The 26,186-nt window shown below is 43.4% G+C and overlaps 1 protein-coding gene across 1 annotated transcript; it reads right to left on the bottom strand.

Annotated features, from left to right (window-relative positions):
- Positions 1-1,887: 1,887 nt before the first annotated feature.
- On the bottom strand, positions 1,888-15,579 carry LOC137865576 (TRPM8 channel-associated factor 2-like). Its single transcript, XM_068700735.1, is given in 7 exon segments — positions 1,888-3,138; positions 4,736-5,073; positions 7,966-8,205; positions 9,001-9,214; positions 10,225-10,319; positions 12,242-13,212; positions 14,909-15,579. Coding segments are annotated over 7 exon segments (2,760 nt in total). The 5' UTR covers positions 15,565-15,579; the 3' UTR covers positions 1,888-2,892.
- Positions 15,580-26,186: the final 10,607 nt, after the last annotated feature.

Below are 26,186 nucleotides of genomic sequence, written 5' to 3'. Positions count from 1 at the left end.
GGCAAACTAACTGGGGTGCATTAAACACGGCATAGCAAGACAGTCAAAAGAGGTGATTCTCCTGCCATATCTAGCGCTGGTGCAACCAGTGACCACTTTTCAACTGAACTATTCTAATTCTAAACCAACCAGAAATATTTGCTTTAGGGTGCAAAATGAACATCATTTCTTCAAAGAAAAGAACTGCTTCTGTATCCCAGAAGAGTTTTCTTTAGGGAACATTGTGTCCCTTTCAAACTTTGGTTCACCCACACAGCTTTCACACTCCAGAGTTACATCTGACTGTCCAAACTCTCTCCATCCAAAAAAAGGCTTCTCTTCTTTCTTGTGTAGTCTTTGGCAAAGTATTAAGTCAATCAGCTTTTTTTTTTTTTTCCTTTTTTTTTTTTCCTTTTAAATCCCATTCTTATTTTCTGAGAATTCCCTGGACCCCTACTATGCAACTGCTCTGCTATGGAGATCAAACTTCAGTTCAGCTTTAGTAGCAACAAATTCATATTACATATTTTCATCTTTTTTACATTTTTACACCCTAGTACTGATAATAAAAGGAAAGTTTGTCAGATCTTTGTTCAGCTTCCTGCTCCCTACTAGATGAAGTCAGTGTATAGCAATGGCAAGGGACTTTCTGCTAAAGAAAGCTTACTGTATAAATGAAGCCAGAAAATATGTATGCGCTATGAAAACATCACCAGTTAACCCATTCATTCTCAGGGTTGATTAGAGCATGTTTCCTGGTTTATTTTTTTGCTAAGGCTCTTATGGTCTCCAAATCTATTTTACTTTATTTTTTTCCTCTCTATTTCAGCTACTGCTCAGGTTGGTCTCAGCTGTGTTATAGGTTTTTCCCAGACTTCATGCTAAATTTCTCTGTGACTGCTGCTTGAATTACATTTTTACAGAAATGATTAAATGTTCCATATGTTATTTTGCAGACTGTCTCTGTGCTCCCCCTTTTTTCTATTGCTGCGGTCTCAGTTTGGCCTTTCTGCTTTGACAGGCTGCTCCAGTATGCACCATAACTAGTGGAAAAGCAAGTGCAGAAATCAGTTCATAAATGTGTCAAAACTTTTCTATGATCTGTCCATGTAGTTGTTGGTTTTTTTTTTTTTCTGTGTGTTTGTTTTTGTAGTGGTGGTGGTATTACACTAAAGAAGAACAGATACCATTCTAAGGGTGACATTAAATTGAGTTAGTCTAATGTTGAGTTTGTGTACTACATACATGTATGCCTAAATATTTCAGGCTGCATTTAGAGCTGGTGTAAATTGTAACTTTTCCATTGGAATCCCTGTGGTTGGACTAGTCCATTCTAGCTCAGAATCCAGCCTATCACCTTTTTCTTTAGCCTTTTTTCTCTTAAACACTTTAAGATCCATTTTGTTGTGTCTTTCACGTAAAAACAAACAACAATAACAACAACAAAACAAAAAACAAATCCTGCCGTACTCAGGTAACAGAACCAATAATATTTTCAGCATTTTTTTAAATGTACATGAACTCAGCTTTTGCTCATAAACTCAGTAGGGGTGAAATCTGTTTCCGTAGACAGGGTCAAATCTAAACCTTTCCACTATGAAAGCCTTCCTTTTAGTCTAAAGCACTCTAGTACTCTACTCTAGTTCAATACTAAACTAGTACTGAACCACTGTCTAAGCTATCATTAGCCTCTGCATATACTTTATTGGAAGAACAACTTACACTGATAGTGAATAAGAACAGAAAGTTTGAAAGACAAAGTAAATATTAGGCCAATGAATCACAGAAAAGCCAGAACTACATCTGAGACAGAACAAAAATGAAAAACTGCTGTAACAAATTTTTGGATCACTTCTTATTAGGCTTTTTTTTTTTAAACTGCACACTTGAAAGTAGGACCACACACAGTTTGAAAATCCAGAATTGTCTTATTTATTGCTGATACACAAGAAGGGTGTCCAGACCAGTATGCTACTAGACGAAGCATTAAAACACTTGTCAGCACTGTGTAGTCACCAGTGTGTTGTGCTAGTCAAGCAATCATGAATGAGGTGAGGGAAACATTAATGTCTGTTGGTCCTCCGAAAATGCTGGCTGTGCTGCTGTCCTGCTCCTGATTGCTCCTTCATGCTGTCATGTCATCGCCTGGTTTTTAATTTCTGATGAGTCCAGGAGTTGGATCGCTATTAACTATAAGCAAGTCACCTCTTCTTTGTTTCTATGCTGATATATTTCATGGCTTGTATCTTGCTCACAGACTACAGTAAGAGTGATGGCTACCACTCAGCATTGACTTATTTGCACAAAGCTGGACATTGGGTCACACAATATAAAGCAGGAAGAAATTACAACATTTTAGTATCAGCTGTTATATAAGCTGTATATAAGCATTATAAGGTCATTTTCATGATAGTAGGCATGGACCTTCTGCATAGTTAGGGAGATTAAAGATGAAGAATTTTATAGGTACTCATGTCCATAGTGAACATCTCGTATTACTGAGATTACAGCGGAAGAATACAACATTGTGGAGGATACTATTTGCTTTAGAGACCCTTATTCTATTGGTATTGTGCTTGAGACCACTCCAGTGATTGCTCCATCCTGAAAACTTCCATTTCATCAGATAAAGGTTCTGCAGGAACTACATCTACTCAGAATTACATTCCTCCTGAGGTGAAGAACCTAGAACAAAGCTTATTTATTATTCAAGCCTTCAGAAGGTGGTTTAGATGGGTGCTGAGCAACATACAAGTTTCTGCTGAACACCTGTTGGGGGTTAACCTCCACTCTAAACTAGCAAGCTAAAGAAATTAATGTAACATCAAGTGCCCAATGAGCAATCATGCAGCACACAAGGCCTAAAACATAGGCTGTACCTTATCTGAGAATCAAAGTTCAGATGTTTTTCTTTCATGATCTGTAGGACTTCATTGGGTCCTGTTCCCAGGTGGGTAAAGAGGAGAGTTCCTCAGACAGCTCTTTCTTGATAGGCCATCCCCAGGCTGTAAAAAAAGGAGCCAGATTCCTATTCACCTGCTGAGAAAACTTCTGCGCCCACAAATTCATCTTAGAAGGGTTGTCTTTTGGGATAGAGGACATTTTCTGGTAGTCAGAGAAGAGGTGAGTGAAGGGGTCCCAGCCAAACCCTTCCTGCAGCTGCGGGAGAAGAACAGTATAAAACAGTGAACTTTTCATTTCATTGACATTATTCCTGTGTTACAAACAGTAGAGTGACCCTCCCACCCCTTGTTTCTCTAGTGTCTTTTGGATTTAATGTAAAGTTAGAAGAAGGTATCCAGCTTTCAGGCTTCAGAGCACAACTTAGAGTACAGAAAAATACACCTTCCCATTACACTGGCTTGCAAGCACAAACAGAGATGAAAGATGCGTTGGGAGGAGCTAGAAATGTCAGCAATCATCTATACAAGTTGTTGGTTTGTGTGGAAGAAAGATTCTTGTGCAGCAAAAGGAGTATCAAAGAGGATGCTGACAGATAACCTGGACAGAAGGAAGACAGGAGAACAAGGCATGATCAGAAAACAAGAAGGAGAGATTGTGAGCTGAGCATGAGTTTTGGCTAGGAATAAGAACACAGGAGTTTCAGATTTAAAAAAAAAATAAAAAAAAATAGTCTTGTATGAGCAACAAATTTAAAGTAAAGAGGGAGAGGAAACCTATGTTGTTGCTCAAGATGAGGTTAATATGAAGAGCTGACTTGAAACAGCATGACAGGATACAGAATATCTACTGAATATCTTTAGTTCTTTACCAAGCCATGACTTGCATCTCACTTCCTGATACTAAATAGTTTGACACTAAAACATGTTCTACAAATCCACCATCATGCTGGAACAGCTAAGCAGGAGCAGACAGCATTTCTACATTAGGAAGTACAGGCAGACAGATTATCTACCTCTCATAATCCCCTATGACCATGGAAACCCCTGGTGCTGAGACTCGCTATGGACTAGGCAATATCTTTAGCTTGATGATTTAGGCTCACTGATTTTCCACTCTGGAACGTGGTAAAATCAGGATCACTACTCCTTCAATAAATATTTTGTTATTCATAGAAGATGTGAGAGCTCCCAGACAAGGGGGCTGAGGGACATTCACCTCAAAACAGTCAGTAGCTTAAGTCATCATAATGGACTTTTTTTTTTTTGCCAGCTAACTCAATGTCCCACAGGAAAATTGCAGCAGATTAAAGGACTAAAGATCCAAGTTTGATCATCCTTTTTCCACATGATATAATCAAACATAAATATATGCTATATAATTATATATACCATATATATAATATATATACATGTATATACTGTTATATATAACAAGCAGTTCCTGTTTCTCTCCTAGGGAGAGAGATTAATATATTGTACTAAGTTCTGTTCCTGAGCAGTTAAGCCCCAGTCTTTCAAAGGAAGGGTAACAGGAGATGCTAGCACTACACAATCTACGTGTGCATCTCTCAAGTGATTTCTGGACCTATGATGAATCCGGATTGTAAGCAAACACTGGCATGACACCTGGAGTCACCAGGCTGAAGACATCCTTCTGACACAGGGTTCACCAACTACTGAATCATAGAATATCCTGAGTTGGAAAGGACCCATAAGGATCATCAAGTCCAACTCCTGGCACTGCACAGGTCTATCCAAAAGTTTAGACCATGTGGCTAAGTGCACAGTCCAATCGCTTCTTAAATGCAGACAGGCTTGGTGCAGGGACTAATACACTCGCTTTTCCCAGTTACCTGCAGGTATGTCTCCAGAGCAGTCCATACGTTCCAGTCCTTTAGCTGAGCACCTTTCTTCAGATACTCTCTTATCCTTTCCTCCCGGCACTGTGACCTAAGTGCCCCATGTGCCTGATGCCTGGGAATCCCCAGCACCTTCTCATGCACATAGACAGACCAGAGATTGCAGGTGGCCTCTGTGGTATGAGGTGGAAACTCCCATGCTTGCTGCTGTTGATTGTGTCCCAGCTCATGGACAGGACCCCAAAGACCAGTAGTTTTCATGTGCTTCACATCTATCATCTCCTTCACTGAATCGATGTGGCACATGATGGGGTAGCCAGAATGCATCCAGCCTGCAAGAAAAACATAAGTACTTACCCCAGTGCCTCTTAAACATAAGTAACTGTATTTCTTTTTCATTTCTCCAGCACCTTTCCTCCATCTCACAAACCATGCTGTATTACAATTACATTACAAGCTGTATTCAATGGCTCTATGTCCAAGTGAAGGCCGGTGAAGTGAAGGCCTCAGGGGTCTGTCCTGGGACCAGTACTGTTCCATACCTTTATCAGCAACATAGACAGTGGGATTGAGTGCACCCTCAGCAAGTTCACAAGAGACACCAAGCTGAGTGGTATGGTTGATACAACAGAAGGAAGGGATGCCATCCAAAGGGACCTGGACAAGCTTGAGAAGAGGGATCATGTGAACCTAATGAGGTTCAACGAGTTCAAGCACAAGGTGCTGCACCTGGGCCGGGGCAGTCCCAGGCATGAGGACAGACTGGGAGAAGAACTCATTGAGAGCAGCCCTGCAGAGAAGGACTTATGGGTTCTGGTGGATGGAAAGCTCAACGTGAACTGTCAGTGCGTGCTTGCAGCCCAGAAGGCTAACTGCATCCTGGGCAGCATCAACAGAGGGGTGACCAGCAGGTCAAGGGAGGTGATTGTCCCCCTCTGCTCTACCCTTTTGAGGCCCTACCTGGAGTGCTGCATCCAGGTGAGGGGCCCCCAGCACAAGAAGGATGTGGATCTGTTAGAGTGGGTCCAGAGGAGGGCCACAAAGATGATCAGAGGGCTGGAGCACCTCTCCTGTGAAGAAAGGCTGAGAGAGCTGGGGCTGATCTGCCTGGAGAAGAGAAGGCTCCGGAGTGAGGTTACCTCATTGTAACCTTTCAGTACTTGAAGGGCACTTAAAAAGAAAAATGGAGAGCAACTTTTTGCTCAATCAGATATTGACAGGATGAGGGGGAATGATTTTAAACTAAAAGAAAGGAGATTTAGGTTAGAGGTTAGGAGGAAATTCTTCACTCAGAGGGTGGTGAGGCACTGGAATGGGTTTCCCAGAGAGGTTGTGGAGGCTCCATTCCTTGAGGTGTTCAAGACCAGGTTAGATGAGGTCCTGAGCAACCTAATCTAGCAGTGGCGTCCCTGCCTATTGCAGGGGGTTGGAACTAGATAATCTTTGAGGTCACTTCCAACCTGAAACATTCTATCATTCTAAGATTACCATAAGTGACTTTTTTTTTCCTTTTTGTGAGATAAGGAAATAGTACAAGCGTTACTGTATCAAAGAAGAGATAGAGACAGTACTATCAGTTAAGTACAGTTTCACCTACTTTGCCTTTTTATATTTAAGTGTACACTCACAGTTGGGCTGAGGATGAGATTTTTGGTTGAAGGAAGGTTCAGGTTTGGGGCAGACTTTCTTTCCTGTCTCTTGCCCAGAATACCCCCGAATGCTCACAAACCAAGCACAGCTGACACCTACCCAAACGTGCAATAATGTGATTCAGCACCCTGGCAGAGTTTGACTTCCTGTGTAGAGTGTGGATCCTGCATGTCTGCACTCCAGAAGTTAGCAGTGTAGACAAAATACATGGATGTTACAGCTTGCCATGCTCGAGGGCTGCAAAACTTGTCATGCTGAAGTCAGCTCTTAACCTCACAGAATAGCTGTTCTATAAATAATTTCCCAGTGTCATGCAAGGCAAGAATTTTGTACTGCAAGGGATTTTTCCCAAGTCTCCTTGGTGTTTTCATCCTTGACTTGTCCTTATTCTTAAAGATTCCCAAAGCTTCATAAAAGAATCATCTCCCCAAAATCAAACACCTATCGTAGAAGTGGATAAACAGCCCTTATTCTCACTACATACATGTAGGGAGCCTACACAGCTGGCTTTAACTGAACAATAAGCCTGTATAGTACTCAAGTGAGAGGACATCAATCACAACCCCCTTCCTGCAGAAACTATTTAAGATCTTGAGCTCCCCAATTTCTAATAAGAGGGATGCGTGTAATTAAAAGCCATAGGCATGCAAAAAAATCAGGTCCAGAAATGTGAGTGAAACCATTTATTCCACCCAAAACAGGAGGGAATTTTGTGTTTGCAGCCAATGGTCTTTTTAACTGGCATTTGCTTAGCATAGCTGAACTTAACGTTCCCAAAATGTGTAACAGATTATTCCCATGTGCCTTAGCAAAGGATTAGGGCATCAGGGTTTGTGCCAAGACCTTGCCTCATTTTGGGATAATGAATTTCACCAACGTGATTTGAAAACCAATTGAAAAAATAGTATTACAAGGTTCTGAATTTATCATCTAGCTTGACTCATTCAAATACACTCAGCACACAACTTGAAAAGCTGGGGTCATGGAGTATCAACTGCAAAACTACAAACTCATGGGCTTTAACAGTAGTATTGCTTCTGCTTCTCCACTGCCATCACCTCAGGCACATCTTTTCCAACTAAGGTTTGCCCACAGTAACCTTTGCACAGCCTGTTTCCAGCAGGTAGGTACACACGAGTATAACAATTATCACTGAATGTAAGCAAACAATCCTATGGCTGAGGCAGGAAAAAAAAAAAAAAAAAAAAAACAGAAATTAGATCAATGTCTCCCAGCTGTACTGATTCAGCAGTACATTCAGGAAGGAGACAAAAAACCCTGCAGTCACCAGCTCTGCCTCTTAACACATCCAGGCAGCAGAACAGCTGAGTGAGACAAGGCTGGTTTAGACAGAGAGGCATCTGAACGGGTCTATTTAATTTTTATAAGTACTGTCTTACTGTATTTTCATACTGTTTGAGTAGCTCACAATTATGCAAGGATCACAATCATTTGACCCTTTACGTATGTTTCCAGTCCGGCTTTACTGAAGTGACTTCGCAGGAACAGATCTTGCTACTAGAGGCCACTTGCCTTGTAGCCACTTGAGAAATGCCATTTGTCAGTGCACCTACCACATGAGATCTGGACATCTGCTACAATCCTCTCTGGCCTTGGGAACTTTGTTGGTATGGCTGCCAATTTGCTTATTGCCACCATGATCTCATTCCACAGGGTCAGCAGTGGTTTTGGGTTCTCCAAGTGGCGGATGCTGTCAGCTGGTACCGTCAGGATGAGACTCTCAGCTGCCAGTTCTGCCCAGGGAGCAGGGTAGTGCCGGATACTGGCCTTCCACTGGTTTTCACAGGTCTCCCCTACATCAACACAGAAAATCAGTTAACCACAGCTCTAACTTTTGAGCACACTCCCAGAAGTCAAGTTGAAGAAACAGATCACAGTTGAGAAATTCTCTTGGAAAACAGTACGTGGTAGGTGTGCAACTGCAGGTGGTTGGTTGTTAATTAGTTAATCCTCACCCTGTACTTGGGAAGCCTTAGGCTCTTATGGATGGGAGACAGATGGGAGCAAACTGTCATATACCAAAGTAGTTAGCATGGCAAGAACAAATCTCTGTTTTCCTTCTGAGAATAAGAAGCAGGCTTCTCCAGTCTCACTTGATGATCTTGCTTCTTCTTCTCCAATGGAGTTTTTTCTCCGTCTAACAACACTGATTTCTGTTTAATTTGATAGAGGAACAAGATGTTGCATACCACAAGGAAAGAGAAAATGACAGAAATCATGGAAAATTCACCACAGAGATTTATCACACTAAAGCACACAGAGTGCAAGATAAGCTTTGTTGTGACAGAACACTCCCATCAACACATGGTTTTCACCAGAAATGACAATTTCAACCACTAAGAAATGTTGGTTTAGACAAACCCTGCCCTTTTTGTGACAGCTCCCTCACCTCCCTCATGTGACAGCAGGCACAGAGTGAATATGTGAACTACCTGGAATCCCAGAGCAAGACAAACCAAGGAAACTGAGTCTAGGCATTACTAAACACAGTCAGGTGCTCCTAAGCATGGCAGCATCTTTCATTTCAGTCACAGGGATAGCAGCATCATGAGCAGCACTAAGAAAGGCACCAAGGTAAATAAACCTACCAAGCTTGAAGAAAGGAGCTCTGACTGCCCCTTCTACAGTGATGGGCACTTTTCCCAGGACGCTCCTTTCTGGTACTATGATGTAAATGAGGCCACCCCAGAGGCAGGAAACTGACTGTTTCTGGCAGGTAATATCACAGGTACGTATTACCACTGGGGCTCGTTTCAGCTCTTCAGCATTAGAGAGGTCATCCGCATGACACCCAACCTGCACCTGGCAAACAGAAGGGTAGGTGATTTGTGAGCAGCTGGGTAAAATGCTTCAAGTACAACTTTGCCAACGAACTATAGCACCCTGAGCCCTCTGCTGTAGCGCTGTTCCTGCAGGGCACATGTGCAGAAACAGCTTTCTAACTTCAGAATTGTTCAAGTGTTCAGCCTGTGGTGGCCAGAAGCAGCAAAACAAAACAAAACAAAACAAAACAAAAAAAAGTTAAAAAGTTTAGTGCTGTCTCTATCTCGGACAGTCTCACGGCTCTGCTCCTATTTTTACCGGGGTCTGCTATATCCTTCATTGGCAGTTCACAGAATTGCAATGTTTTTTTTTTTCACTGTACTTTACTTGTATTTATTTTTTCTTCACCCTGCACCAGCATCAAAGTCACATCCTATAACATATGAGGTGGAGAGGTGTGATCATTCCTGGGTTGTTTTATTGTGCCTCTTCCTCAGCCCTGATACAGTAAAACAGACAGAAAGTGGCTGCAAGATCATACAAAAATACCTGAGTTAATCTTGAGTTTCAGCTGCAGGAAGCTTACTGCAAAACATACCCAAGCAGGTGAGCTTTTGTCTGCTTTGTTCTTTGATGAGAACAGGATTCCAGTTAACTGGTTTATATCTGATCTGGATACATCTATGAGAGCAACAGTAGCAGCATTGTGGAAGTACATTAGGAGAGTTCTGGAAAGAGACAGAACTAAGTTTCATGATTAGAAGGGCCCACCCAAGTACTTATTTGGGCCTAGAATCACCTTGATCAGTTCTCTCTGCACGGCAACAGAACAGGTACAGCAAGCAGTCTCCAGGCAGCAGCCACAATCAATTATCCTGCCAGCACACAGACGAGGAATGCAAGGAGTGGAAACAAAGTGAAAAATGATGACAATGCATGGAAAGTGCCACAGGGTGGCAGCAGAAGGAAAGGACTGACAAGGCCTAAGACCTATATTCGAGTGCCCAGCTGACATTGTGTAAGCAGTAGCCAAACTAGTAAGGGCTCACCTGCAGACCAGCACCGACCAGCCGACAAGGGAATGTTATAACGGCTGTGTGACCCTCCGGGAGATAGAGTCCTGTACTCCTCCAGGCTGTCTTACCTAAAATGTGAGAGAACACAGATCTGAACAGTCAGAAACTCTTCAGCCTGATGTTATGGATTCTGGAGATTTCAAGCTGCAGTAAAAGAATTTCTGCCCTTGTCTCTACACATGCACAATTGTCTCACATTTTATCCAATCTGTTGGAAATACAGCTTTAAAGAGAAAGGGTATTGGCATGAACAAGATCGTCACACAATTAGCAAGCAAGCCCACCCAAACGTAAAATTCCAAGAATGACGAAGGTACTTATTAATACGTGTAAAAAAATAAACAAAAAATAATAATTTAAAAAGAAACAACTCCTCCTCCACTCAGATCCTCTTACCCTCAAAGGTGCATACTGTGATGGTATTAGACGTAGTTGAAGTTGTAATGGTCATCAAACATCTCCTAAATAACAGACTGACAGTGACATCATATTTTTCCCAACTGACTAGTCAGCATAAGCTGGGGCCCACACGAATTCCCATTTCTAAGCTGACTGAAGTTATGAGAATGCCTAGAGGGCTGTCCTAGCCAAGGCATAAGATGGGTACCCTACCACACCACTAAAATTTAGCAAGCCTCTAGACAGCCTTCCCATGGAAATTAAAGCCTCCTCTGCCTCGGAGATTTCAGTAGACACTTTTGATATACACTGCAAAACTGATCCATCTCTACTGTACTGATCAGGCAAAATCCACTCATTAGTTCTGACAAAGTTTACTCAAGAATATTTCAGCCCAAACAGCAAAACTCCTCAGAAGAGCCGGACCATCCTAAAGCTCCTCATTTACAACCTTCCCCGTCCTCCAAGAAATTTTGTCAGGCAAAACCTAATCCATGGAAAAATGTAAAATAGACATAATATCATAACTTTTCACCAATTCATCTCAATTTTGCTGAACTTACACCTATGGCATTTTTGAAATTGTTTAATCTCAAATCATGGGTTGCCAGCACTTTTCTTTTTTTTTTTTAATGTGGAATTACACAAATTCTGAACAGTCCCACTATTCAATTCAATGCTCTCAATCCAACCAACCCTAACAATTTTCCCCTTTTGCCCTGACTCATTAGTGTTACAACCAGTGAGCAACTATTCCACAACTCTTGTCTCGAAACTTCCTCTGCACTCAAGACATTGCCACTCCAGAACTGTCCTTTTTATCTCATTAGAATAGTTTGCAAACAACAACTCTCAATCATATTCAAATTCAAAAATTCAAGATTTATCTGTCCATGGAAAAATACCTTACCAGTGAAATTACTTAAAGTTTAAATATATCAGTACCAGGAATCTCAAAGTTATATAGCTACAAAGCCTAACGTTAGACAAATGATTCAGGACGTAATTACCAAATACCATAGCTTCAGTGATGGTGTCAGCCTATGAAGTTCCCATCCTGCTCACAGTCTCTTGTTTTCACCCCAAAACCACAACTTCACTCCATCAGCTCTGCTGATACAAGAAGTTGTGAGACCGCTACTACTCAGACTGAAATTACCTAGATAAAAAAATAAAACTTTTGTTCCTAACTCCCACCTTTTCACATGATGGTCTCAAAGATGGCTCTGTCAGAACACTAGTGGGACAACAAACGGTAGAGCAGAGCCTGGAGTTCCTGAGGAACTTATAGCTTTCTTGAGGAAGCCACTGCACTGTGCAAGTACCCTCAGGAGCTTCTTTAGTTGGCTCTTCTCCAAGTGCCTGTGTACCAATTATGAGGATGCAAGACTTCCATGGCATGTTTCAGAGCGCTAAAATCAGTGCCAGCCATAAAAGGAGCCTGCCTGCCACCACACAGAGGCCAGCATCCCCACAAGCCCACAGTGCAACTGGACATCTGTCCTCATGTTCAGACATACACACAGAGGGCAAGTGCCTTGCTGATCCCAGCGCCAGCATGCCTCAAGAGGAAGGGAGATATGGTACTCACCTGGATTAGTGCCATCGATTTCCACGGTAACAGGAAGGGAACAGACCCCAGTGGCAGATTTCTGCACTAGGGCTGCACAGTCTGTCATGGTGTATGACAGCTCAGTTGCCATGCAGAGCAGGGCTGCCTCTTTGGAGTTGCTCTTGACAGGCTTGTGCCTGCTGACGTGCGGGATCCCACTTTGGCGAAGCACTTTGGCCAGGATGCGGTGCAGTGAGGCATATGCAGGGCAGTCCTGGGCAGGGATGCGCAGAAAGGCAGCACAGTCTTGTGCCAGCCTTGGCAGCCAGCCTTTCAGGGGAGCTTTGAGATCCTCAGCCTTGTCTACATGGCTCTTGAAAAGAGAGAGTGCCTTGCGAAAGTGATAGTGCTCCCCAAATGCTGTGGCTGGGAGCTTTGCTGCCTGGACACTCTGCCCCAGGATGCTCAGCCCAAAGCGGTTGAGGATTTTGTTGCCAGGATATTCTGCCACTGCAGCTTTGCCGCGGTTCTGGGAAGCCCAATACCAGGCTTGGCCTCCAATCAGTAGGCCACCCCCTTCTGCCACAAAAGCATGAATCGTCTCCACCTGTTTGTCACTGTAAGAAGGACAGCAGTATACGCTCATGTTGCCTGTCAGCTCTGATACCTGTGACTTCACCTCTTCCTCACTGAAGAGGCCACACAGTTTCTTCAGGCTGGCATCCACACCCACCAGCCCCTTTCTCCCAGCATCTAGCCAGCGGACAGCATTGAGCAGGAATTTGGCCATCTTTGGTGAGAAGAGCTGACTCTCATGGGTTGCCACCACAACACGGCCTCGGCCATAGCGTGCTGCAGCTAAGAGGCAGCGGTGCGAGCTGTCCAGGCAGAGCGGGAAGGAGAGTACACCATGCACCAGCAAGATGGAGGGTGTGCCCCCTGTCACCATATCCAGCTCTGACACACCATGCAGGAGAAAAGCAGAATCAAGGCCAAGATTGGCCTGGTGTCTGCAAAACCAAGAGAGGTTCAAGTTAGCTCCCAATCCAGCATCCTCTGCTTAAACAGCTACTGTGTCCGTCCCTGCCTCTTCTTCCTCTCTCACCCTAGTACATCATGTTGCCACTTCTTTCATTTTAAAAATAAAATAAAATCCAATCTTTTTTTTTCTTTTACAGTTTCAGTTTTTGCAGTCAACCAAATCTGTAAGAATCTCAGCACTCATTTACAAATGAAGAGAAAGAAAAGTTTCCAGGCCTGTTACTTTGAAGAGCAGCTTGAAAATCCAAATGCGGGATCTCAAAAGTCAAAGGACCTTTCATATTTTTTAAGCAAATCTTTTGCAAATTTAACCTGCAAATGATGGGGAAATCAGCCTATCTCCTGTAGCAGAAACTTCCTTGAATTACTCCACCCTAAGTATCATAAACTGGACAAGCCCAAAAGATTTCTCTGTGTGTTCTGTTGAGAAGTGAAGAAAGGATAGATAGACCCCAAAAGACAGACCCACAAATTCCTACCAGTTATCCTCCACAGTATCTTTGTGGAGCTTTTACCATGTAAGGCTCTTGTATTTTTGCTATTTCTGTATAGCGTCTATATGACACTGTGGAGAAAGACATGTTCAATCGGTTGCAATTACATAATTTTCTCCATTTGGGCAAACACAATTTTTCTTTGACACCTGAAAAGAATCTGTTGTTACATGGCCATTGCAGCCAGCTCAGTTACAATAAAACATGCTGCCCTTGTGCACACCCATAGGACAGGAAACTGCACCTCTCTTCTGATTATTACTTTACTGACACTGTGAAGTAAATGAAAGACTTTCTGGGAATTTTATTTCTGTCACTGCAACTTCCACTGCAGTGAGGTGAAACGGCCACACACAGGAAGCATAGCACCGCTCCTGCTCCACTGAGATCCCATGGCACTTTCCCTAACTGAGCAGAAAGTGGTGCTAGGCACAGTCCAGTATGCTCAGTGGCAAGGGGAGGTGGAGGAAGACAGAGGGGCAAAGTCCAGGGCACTGCTGTCTGCTCTGCGATACAAGACACAACAGCTCAGAGTTTCACAACCTGCTGCTCTGAGACCAAAAGGCCAAGCTAGAATCCCAAACTAACTTGAAGCACAGCGGGTTCCTGCTAACAGCCTGTGTCTTCTGGAGAAGGGAGGTGGCACCAGGCCTGCCTCCTCAGCTCAGCATCAGTCCAGCGGTTTCACTTGCAAAAAGGAAATTTTTGCAGGTTAAGCAGGTTTAGCAGCTGTCAGGCAGAGCCCAGCCCAGAGTGCTGGTGAGGTGCTCCATCTCCAGTGTGGTTTTGAACTGTGTGAAAGTTGGCCTGAACATACCCACCCTGGGGGAAAGGATGGGATAGGAGCCGGGGAGTTGCTCCTCCTTTCCCCAGCTTGCTGTGTGGTGCTCACAGGCACAGCTGGTCAGGGAGACAGCTCTACAACATGGCTGCACTCATTTCTTGACCCTGAATGAATGTCCTAACCCACTCCCCTGGAAGCAAAGTCATCATTCTTTCAGATTACAAACAGCAAGGAGATTCTCTCTTACATCTGAAGACTACAGCTGCAACCCACCCTGGCTATTAAAGAACCAGCATTCAAACATCGTCATCTCTTACCTCAAGGATCTTCTGTAAACATCTCATTTGCATAACTTGTTTAAATAGACAGAACAATTCAGATACTCACGGAACAGTTAAGGGGATCTTTGGAATTTTCTTGGCAACTTTGAAGATCCCTTTCGCTACAGGATTTCCTGTGAAGTACACACCAGCCACACTGGTCACCTGGTTCCCAGGGAATTCAAACAGCACCTTCTCCTTCCCATGTAGACTACCCCAGTGCCAAGCCTGGCCTCCAATGAGCAGGCCTCCACCTTTCTTTACAAAGCAAACCACGTCTTTTGCCTGCGTGCTGTCATAGGCATCCATACAGTACACCCCGTGGTGGGTGCTGAGCGCTACCCCAGCCTCTACTTTGATGCCAGCCCCAAGGAGCAGCTGGGAGAGGGAATCCAACCGATGATGGGACCCAACCAGGGCCGCAGGGGAAGGCTTGAGCCACTCCACAGCATTTCTGAGGAACTGGGAAAACTTGGAGCTCTTCATGATTCCCTCGTGGGAAATAACCACCATCTTGCCTTTCCCATACCGTGAAACAGCGATCAGAACCTGCTTCTCAGCGCTCAGAAGCACAGGGTAGGCATCCTCTCCAACAAGCAGCAGCTCACAAGGAACAAAACCACCCGTGAAGTCCCATTCTCCAACACTGTCTACTAACAGCTCATAGGTAGCAGAGGGTTTCATCTTCAAGCCACTCTAATCTGATGGAGAGAAGAGCAACATTCATTGCAGTATGGCTCAGCAATACAGAACTGCTAAACTGCTAAAGGAAGCGACTGTTTTAACAAATTCTGCAAATTCTCAAAGAGGAGAACAAGGAAATAAGGATGAATACATTCCCATTAACAATTGGTTTGGAGAGGGAGAATGACAGAAACTCCAAGAAGTCTACTAGGAACTTGCCTGGTAGAGGTGGCTTACATGGAAGGTGACAGACAATAAAAAGATCTGATCAGCACAATACATGGCGTAATTCAAACATGCAGTTTCCAATTTTCTTCCCAATTGGGTATGTATAGAAATACACATGCCTGCTGTGGCATAAGTTTCCAAAGATGCACTTTTTCTACCTGTTCAGACACTAAAAGCAAGGAGCATTAGGTGGTGACGTGAAGAGGAAGAGGGTTGATAGAAACAATAGAGACAATCAGTTCCCTGTCACAACTGACAGTTTAAGCCACATGGGACCTAGCAGAGCAGGTCTGGGCACAGGATTTTCATGCCCTAGTATTCTGTTCTAAACTGCCACATGATATCAAGGAAATAATTTCCCTCTTCTGCAGCTTTGTTTTTCCCATCTATGAAGCGAGGAGAATGGTACTGACCTTTGTTGCCAAAGCCTTTGAAGTCTATTGGGTGACACGTGCTATATTTAGCTTCCCTCAGGTCGAAAGTTTGGACTAGCTCTTCAGCAAAATCGTCTCCTGCTGAGCTGAGGCTTCTGTGACTGTGCAGACAGGAAGAGTTTTGAGGAGGAGAGTTTGACCAAGTCCCACCCACTTCGTGTCATTCCGAATTCACAAGGCTGACGAACACTACGCCTACGGCAAGAGAAGGTGTTGTTCTGGGGCAGACTTTGCCCTTTCCTGGGCAGCATCCTGTGCCAACATCGGTCTCTATGGCCTTCACATACATTTCAGATTTGGCTACCCTGAAACCAAATCCTTGGCATGCTAACACAGGAAAATAGAGAAGTTCTGGAGAAGCGGAATCCTTGACACAGATTTATTTGTTGTAAGCCCCAAGGTGCTCAAAAACTGCAAGTGGATCAAGAATGACAGCGCATTCCCCTTGCCCATCCTCTGGGCAAGCCTGGAAGCTCTGAGTTTTTCACATAATCTCTCGTAAGACTTGACTGCTTTTTTATATCTGATTTCTGAGTGAAAGTTGCTGATTAACATTGCCCAGAAATTTAGTGCTTGTTTGCTAGCTTAGTCTGAATTCCAGCTTTGTTTCCCTGGGTTTGAATAAACCCTACATTTAAAGGCAAATACTAGGTGATTTAGGTTGTTTGCCAGGAATCATGCAATGAAGCATTAACACAGCCTGGGAAAATAATAGTCTCTTTCTGATGGCTTCTGTGGATTTTAAACTAATATAGCTATGTTGGCACACTGACCATGGTGTAAGGGAGAGGAAAATCAGATGAATAGTCACTCAGTTTCAGTAACTGGTACTCCACCTGAGGACTACCCTCCAGGATTACAGTTTGAAGTAAATTCAGTAATAAAAAAGCCCTTACTTCTTAGCACCCACTTTTGTTCTTATCACAAGATTTGGAAGCCAAAATCCTGGGCTCTGATCCCACAAAAGGATGAGTACTTCCTGGCACTTAGCCAGAAAAAGATATGGCTGTCTTCTTGTTATGCAAACATAAACTCTATGTTTACAGGACACAATGACCACCACACAACAGAATTCCCAATTTCTATGTATTTACGATTTCTCCCTTAACATTGTATTAACCAGTTGACAGTGGAAAGAGGAACGAATTGTACTCATTAGACCCAGTGCAAACAACTATGGGCAAATCCCTCTTTCTAGACAGAGAAAGTAGAAGGTACAATAGGGACAGAGAACACGGAGGTCTAACGAGAATTAGAGGAACCTGTAGAAGACAGATGTGTGTCTGATGTGTGAATGTGGAGGAAATAAAAATTGGCTCTAACTACATGCAGAGGGAAGAGGAAGATCTTGATTACCATTTGCTTCCCTTGTTAACATGAAAACAAAAATTTTCCACAGCAATGCCTGGAATGAGTTAAAGACTCAATTCTTTGTCCTCAGTCCTGCCCCTTCCACTTCTCACTTCCAGGCAGTTTCCTTTCCCTACAGAGCTGAAACTATTAGGAGTAGGGATTGGAGCATTTGTAAACCCTGTCAGATGACCAGTCCTAGGCTTTCTTCTCTCTGCAAAAAAAGGAACAAAAATTACACGGAAAGGTGTGGTGGGTTCATTAAATGCAGACTTAAGAGTCCATCATCTTCTGTCCAAAAGTCATCACAGTCAGAACAGAGAATACCCAGGCAAAAGGGACATGGTGTGGAGGCAGGAAAACTGCTGGGTCCATTTAGGAAGACCTCTGGCAGACACATGACTAAGAGGGTGTTCTAAGGGTGAATATGGGAACAGACTTCGTATCAAGTGCTCAGTCACTGTGGAGCAAGTCCTTAATGGTTGCTGCAAAGCCTGTCATGGGTAAAACGTAGGGTAATGTGCAGTATCTGAGAGTGGGAGGACAAAAGGCACAGGACAGTCACTGGAGGTAAATCACTTGTTAAGAACACAGGCAGCCTAAGTGAGAGAGAGACACGATTCTTAGCAATTTGGCTGCTGTTCCTAATCAGGGGGGACTCTTGCAGTTTCTACTCTTTCCTCTTTCAGCTTTACAGTCTAGCTGTCCGCACAAGTAACTGTGCATGAAGTAAGCTGCAAGGTATGCATGTAGTAAGGAATTGGTGGGCTCTTGCTTTTTAACACGTTTATCAACAAAGTGAGCAAGGAGATGAATGCCAACATCTGGCATTTGCTGAAGAGACAGAAGTACTTATATCCATGATGTCTGTTCATCATCAACATTGGATTTTTATTTGATTTGATTTTGCGAATACCTACTTAATTGGGAAACTGAGAAGAAGGAGACTAGGTACATTAATGACTAAACAATTAGCAGTCTGGGGCAGAGCTGGAGTAGATTCTGATAAAAAAAATCTCAGGCAGGTAAAACTATTCTGAGGACAGCTAAGAGACTTGCAAAGCAGAAGGGAGATGTGACCTTTCAAAATGCAGATGTTTAAAACTGAGCTAGTCACTGTGAGCTTTGTTTTCTATCAGTGGAGAAAAACATGCAGCTGGATGGAAAAAGCCATCTGCCCTGCTTTAAAACTTTTCTTTAGGGTGAAATGGATCACCCTATATAATCTAGTGACTGGATCACTCCTAATTTTAAAGGGAGCACAGGGCAACTAGCTCCAATGCAGTCCTTTCCAACTAGATGAAGCCAGTGTCACTGGTTCAAGGCCTATATGGAGAACTGAAATGACACTGGGCTCCAGAAATGCCTTTATAACAGTTTTGTCCCAGAATAGCTAACTTAGAACACTAATTCCATGCCTCGAGCAATGCCCTTTGGCATGCTGGATGAACACTCACAGCTGGAACTTTGAGATTCCATGTTCTGCTAGGTGACTGTAAGAAGCAGCTTTGAACCCAGAACAGGAGAATATCATAAGCCTCTTATGTCATTGTGGAGCAGGTACTCAAAGGTCCTCCCAGACATTTATCCAGCCAATCTTGAAATTATCGACTCAACTATTTCCTGCTCATCTACATTCCAAATTGCAACAAAAAAAGGCAAACATTATCTGCATCAGAAGTCCTTACCTCCACGGAGAGCCTACAACATGCATTCTCATTAGGCTGGGACAGAAACAAAGAAGAGTGACCAAAGAAACCTGGAGAATGTTGTCCTCATAGGCCCTGTAGAATGACCAGTACCATGGCATGTCCCAGTATCCATATGGCAGCAGTGACCTGCAAGGGCACAATAACTAAAAAAAAAAATAAAGGCAACAAGACACAGGAAGGATGATACATTTATGTCAACACTGTCAAAAAACAAAACAAAACAAAACAAACTAGAGGTCATAATCTGAAGTGTTTAGGAAAGCTGATGACATATAATACACATGAAGATTTATTTCTTCTCCATAAGATTGTCTGAGCCATGTGACAATGCTCTATTTAACAAGAAACAAACAAAAAAAAAAAAAAACAAAAAAAACAACAACAAAAAAAAAACACAACATATGATTTTTGCACTGTGTAGCATAAATGCAAACCAGAATGTACTTAAAAGTTCTGTGATATTCTTATAAAGAAAGCCAATACCTACCCTGCAAGACTAAGTGGGCACTACAGCTGGTTTAAGCATACAAGTGAGAGCTTGGGTTACTGCTAGGACTGTAACACGCTCAAGCTCTGCCCTGCCAGATGATCAAGCACTTGGTTTCTGACAGGGTATGAAAAACATTTAGAGCAAAACTGTGAGGCTGGCTCACTTCAGAATAGGCTCAAATTTGTGTTAATCTAAAGATGGGGACAAAAACTCTCAGGACTGAACATCTCAGATATGTCCTGCATGTTTTTTCACCGTTTTCAATACCTTTTGAAAGCATAAGCACCATGAAACCACCAATAGGGTAGGCTAAAGCAGTAAGCCATGAAATGGAAAGATCAACTTAAGTGTAAGAAAGGCTGTAAGGAAAAGCAATAAATCCAGGTGCAATGAACTGTAGCTAGAACAGCACTGATACCGCACCAATGTTTTGTCTATTTCTGAGCAGAGCTGGCACAGCATCAAGACTCCCTCCAACACCTTCCTCCTCCCCCCCAACTCTGTGAAAGAGCAGTTGTGGTGGAATTTAGCTGCCCAGCAGGGTAAAACCACCATAGTGTTACATTAAAAAAGTCAAAGAAACAAAGCTTAGTAGGTCAAACGAAAATTGAGGAAGACAAGAAGTAGGTGAGGTTGTAAAATTAGTAACAACTCTTAAAATGACAAATAAAAGCTAAATAAAAATTTATTTTTTTATAATTTTTTATATATATTTTTTTTAATTTAATAAAACAAAAGCTAAAAGCATCATCACAAAAATCCTCCAATAGTTTATACCTTCCCAAGGTGGCTGTTGATAAAAGCCATACGGAGAAAAAATGTAATCCATACAGACCGATGGAACCAGGTTAAGAAAGACAAGGCCAAGAAAGCAGTGACTAGAGGAAGTTACTATTTTTTTAATGTATTAGAGTTACTAGAAAACAAATTGAAAACAAATACAGTACAAATTTCAGTAAAGGTGTAGCAGAATCTATCAGGCAATTGCCACCTGTAATTAGTTATTGGTAGTATTTTCGTACGGAAAAAATCAACAGGGATTGCCTATCCTTTCTGATGATAGTAACATGCACGCATTAGGGCTACTCACTGTCTAAAAGAATGCAAAGAAATAGAAATCCTTAGTGTCTAAACACACAGCTGAACAGCAATCTCGATTACTTTTTAAAGATAAGGAAAGAGCAAAATGAAAGTATATATAAACATCTGCCTGTGTGTTTTAAAATAATTTTGCATTTGAAAATGTAATTACAATTTTAATTAAAATTGAATTTGACTAAATTCCTAAGAACTGAAAGTAGGCTCATGGGCAATGACCAGTAAAGACAGATGCCAGAGATGTTTATACAAAAAATGTCCTACTTACTCTTTTAAAATCTCTATCTGTGATCCAAAAAGGCCAGCACATATCACATAAATGAAATTCCCAAATAATATAAAGTATTTATGTGCAGAAGCACGGGAAAAGGAACCATAACCTTACTAGAAAATAACTTTGAAAATGAGAACGTACTTAAATCAAAGTCCTATGGCCTGTAGTTTTAGAACCATGCTGACATCTGCTGGTGAACAACGAAAAGAACAGCTACAAATCTCAGAATTGCAAATACAGAGCCCTTTGCCAATCCTACGGGTGGAGGGGTTGGATCTCATTTGCATGCCTGCTATATTATGCCTGTTCAGATTATTTCCCTTTAGATGCTGCTAGGTTTTGAAGCAGGGGATGAGTGTAACACCACAGTTCTTCATGTGAAAAGAGACCTGTGTCAAATGCTCTTTGGTGTGGACCATGCCAATCTACTGTTGTCTGCAGGGATGTGGTAAAGGATAAGGAGAAACAACTTTCTTCTAAACTGACAGCACAGGACTTGTTTTGCTGTATATGATCAAGAACAAGGGAGAGCACGGATAACAGGACAGCTCACTGAATCTGAAAATGACAAATGGATAAAGTGTAACTTGGCTGGCAGGCAGTGTCTGACATCCTTCATGGCCTAACATGAAGTGTCACACAAATTAGCAACATAGGATTAGACTGATGAACATTTGTACCTTACCGTGGGCTTCAAGAGTGCTTGCAACATCAACAACAAAGCACAATTCATATAAACTGATCATTTCCCCCTTATTATGCACCATTATCTTTTATAATGCACCAAGAAGAGGTACTACAAACTGCTCTCTTATATTATTTTTCAAATTCGTATAAGCTACATCTGAGCTGTGCTGCTCTCTGCCCACCTTCTAACGGCTTTATGTACAAACCTTGTTATCTATAGCAAGTCTTTACATAAACCTATTCATAAACATAACAAGTTGCAGGCCAGCATTAGCCAGGCATCACCTCCTACAAGTCTGTTCCAGAGTCCCACTGCAATTAGTTGGTTTGGGACATTTTATTGATCAGGCAATAAAATGCTATTTTAGATACTCTTTGATGCTTGTTATATATGGAGTGGTAATTCGTGTCAAGAAAATGGTTGATATTAATAAAGAAGGGGGAGATTTGGGAGTGTGGCCATGGGGGTTGGAAAGCCCCGTGGATGAGATAACATTAGACTCTTAACGATGAGGCCATCAGGAATATAAAAGAGTTTAGAGGGAACAAAGAAGGGTGATTCAGGAGACTCCATGCAGTATTTGGTTTCTTGTTCTCCAGCCATTGAAGTTTCTGGTTGTTTGCTGTTGCTGTTATATGCAAAGTTATTCGACCAATGAAAAGTTGTTTTGAAAAGAACTGCTGTGGAAAGAAGGGTATATGAGGGGAGTCTGTTCTCAAGATAAAGAAAGGCAACACGATGTGATGAAGTTATGTCATCAATAAAGAAGCAGAAAGAAGGAATGAAAAGGAGCAGGCTAGCAGAACAGAGACCAGGACGGGAACAGGCACTTTGATTGCCTCATGAAGATAGGTTCGGCCAAACTCAAACTGCTCAGAGAAGCTCGTACTGAAAGGCGCTGGAAACAGGCACACTGGAGCTGGAGAGAAGCGGAGCCGCGCACACAACTGCCCCTTGCTGGTAAGCAGCTGCGCATTATGGGGAATCATATGTCCTTAGGAACAAAGACTGTCCTGGTAACCTTACAGCTTATTCTCCTTATTAACAATCAGACAGTTTATGAGCCTGAAATATGGGACCAAACTGAGGTCAAGGTGTGGGACTCTACAACTAAAAATGACAAGGTTGCGGTGGGATTGCTCAGCACCTGGCGAGCAGTCTCTGGGGCCTTGAAGAGCCATGTGGGGCCACAATCAGAAACGTGTGGCTTGCCAGACAGTGAGAGAGCTGCGGGCTCCTTTACTGATCCGACTGCTACGCCATGGGCCCCTCTGCTGCTACAGCCATCGAAGGCTTTTGCTGCTACGCCCCCTGGTGACCTGGACGTGCCTTTTGACCTTGAAAAGGAGATCATAGAATCATAGAATATCCTGAGTTGGAAGGGACCCTTAAGGATCATCAAGTCCAACTCTTGACACCGCACAGGTCTACCCAAGTTCAGACCATGTGACTAAGTGCACAGTCCAATCTCTTCTTAAATTCAGACAGGCTCGGTGCAGTGACCACTTCCCTGGGGAGCCTGTTCCAGTGTGCAACCACCCTCTCGGTGAAGAACCCCCTCCTGATGTCAAGCCTAAATTTCCCCTGCCTCAGCTTAACCCCGTTCCCGCGGGTCCTGTCACTGGTGTTAATGGAGAAAAGGTCTCCTGCCTCTCGACACCCCCTTACGAGGAAGTTGTAGACTGCGATGAGGTCTCCCCTCAGCCTCCTCTTCTCCAGGCTGAACAGGCCCAGTGCCCTCAGCCGTTCCTCGTACGTCTTCCCCTCCAGGCCTTTCACCATCTTCGTAGCCCTCCTCTGGACACTCTCCAACAGTTTCATGTCCTTTTTATACTGTGGTGCCCAGAACTGCACACAGTACTCGAGGTGAGGCCGCACCAGCGCAGAGTAGAGCAGGACAATCACCTCCCTTGACCTACTAGCGATGCCGTGCTTGATGCACCCCAGGACACGGTTGGCCCTCCTGGCTGCCAGGGCACACTGCTGGCTCATATTCAACTTGCTGTCTACCACGACCCCCAGATCCCTCTCTTCTAGGCTGCTCTCCAGCGTCTCATCGCCCAGTCTGTACGTGCAGCCAGGGTTTTCCCGTCCCAGGTGCAGGACCCGGCACTTGCTCTTATTGAACTTCATGCGGTTGGCGATCGCCCAGCTCTCCAACCTATCCAGATCCCTCTGCAAGGCCTTTCCACCCTCAACAGAGTCCACAACTCCAAGTTTGGTGTCATCAGCAAACTTGCTCAAAATACCTTCTATTCCTACATCCAGATCGTTTATAAAAATATTGAAAAGTACCGGCCCTAAAATGGAGCCTTGAGGGACCCCACTGGTGACCGCCCGCCAGCCTGACGCAGCCCCATTTACCATAACCCTTTGGGCCCTGCCTGTTAGCCAATTGCTCACCCATCGTATGATGTTTTTATTTAGCTGTATGCTGGACATTTTGTCCAGTAGGATCCTATGGGAAACCGTGTCAAAAGCCTTGCTGAAGTCCAAAAAAATCACATCAGCTGGTTTCCCTTGGTCCACCATACGGGTGATCTTATCATAAAAGGAAATCAGGTTAGTTAGGCAGGACCTACCCTTCACAAACCCATGCTGGCTGGGACCAGTGACTGCTTTGTCCCCCAGGTGCGCCTCAATAAGTTTGAGAACCATCTTCTCCATGATTTTACCAGGCACTGACGTGAGACTGACAGGCCTGTAATTGCTAGGGTCTTCTTTCTGACCCTTCTTGAAAATCAGCACAACATTTGCCAGTTTCCATTCTACCGGGACCTCTCCAGACTCCCAGGATCGTTGAAAAATAATTGAGAGAGGTTCCGCGATGACGTCCGCCAGCTCTTTCAGCACCCGGGGATGAATCCCATCCGGACCCATGGACTTGTAGGGATCCAGGTGGAGTAGCAAATCCCGCACACGTTCAGGGTCGGTTGGGAGTTTGTCATCCCCACCGTCCCGGTCCTCCAGCTCAGGGCACCCTGGGTCCCGAAGCCCATCATCGGCATTGAAGACAGAGGCAAAGAAGGCATTAAGCGTCTCTGCTTTGCCTATGTCATTGTCTGTGAGGAGACCTTCCCTATCAAGGAGCGGCCCTATGTATTCTTTAGTTCTCCTTTTTCCATTCACATATCTAAAAAAACCCTTTTTATTTTCTCTCACAGACACAGCCAGCTTCAACTCTAGGTGTGCTTTAGCCACACGAATTTTCTCCCTACAAACACGAACAGCATCCCTGTATTCTTTCCATGATACCTGGCCCTCCTTCCAGTAGCGAAACACTCTCTGTTTCCGCCTGATCTCCATTAGAATGTTTCTGGTCAGCCACGCAGGCCTCCTGCCCCGCCTGCCTGACTTGCGATATTTAGGAATTGCCTGAATATGCTTTTCTTCGATCTGGGAAGAACGGGATACAAAAGGCCCAAAGACCGAGTTGCTTGATAACTTAAAGTGAGACATATTGTTCAAAAGAAATGGAAAATGGAGACTTGTTTGTAATCAAGAAAAGGAATAGAAAATGGAGACTGTTAAGTCATGGAACTTAAAGGATTGTTTGTTACCTTTTCTGATTGTACGTATGCATAGGCATACTCAGGTTTAGTATGTAAAACAATGTTCTGTATATTTAGAATGTTTGATGTTCGTGTGTGCGTGTTGGTGGAGCGTAGACTCCCCGCACACCCACCACTGTTTACTTGCCTTTTATACCTTTTATAGATATTTCTTCTATAAATATTACTAAATTCAGATTGAGTTGAGACTTCATTTATAATAGACCCCCCTCCCTTTTTACTATTTAGCACTTTCTTAGACTCGGTTCTAACATATTTGGCAACTGTGGTTAGTTTGGCACCATTTCTACACACCAGTTTTTAACTGGAACATGAAGAATTCAACATATTGCTCAAGCAATACTGGTACCAAACAGAAACTGCATTGCCCAACAAGAACACTTAGCACTGTGAAGACACATTAGCCATGTTATAAATGAAGTCTCAACTCAATCTGAATTTTGTAATATTTATACTTATAAAAGGTATAAAAGGTATAACAGCAAAAGCCTTTGATGGCTGTAGCAGCAGAGGGGCCCATGGCGTAGCAGTCAGATCAGTAAAGGAAGCCCGCAGCTCCCTCACTATCTGGCAAACCACACATGTCTGACTGTGGTCCGACATGGCTGAGGCCTTAAAGTCGCCCATTTCCAGCGCCTTTCTGTACAAGCTTCTCTGAGCAGTTTGCTGAGTCTGGCCGAACCTATCTTCATGAGGCAATCAAAGTGTCCGTTCCTGTCCTGGTCTCCATTCTGCTAGCCTGCTCCTTTTCATTCCTTCTTTCTGCTTCTTTATTGATGACAACTTCATCACATCACGCTGCTTTTTTTTTTTCT

This window comes from Anas acuta, chromosome 1, assembly GCF_963932015.1.
Source record: "Anas acuta chromosome 1, bAnaAcu1.1, whole genome shotgun sequence".
Classification (NCBI taxonomy): domain Eukaryota; kingdom Metazoa; phylum Chordata; class Aves; order Anseriformes; family Anatidae; genus Anas; species Anas acuta.
Note: the sequence above shows the minus strand (reverse complement) of the source record. Positions and strands in the feature narration are given on the sequence as shown.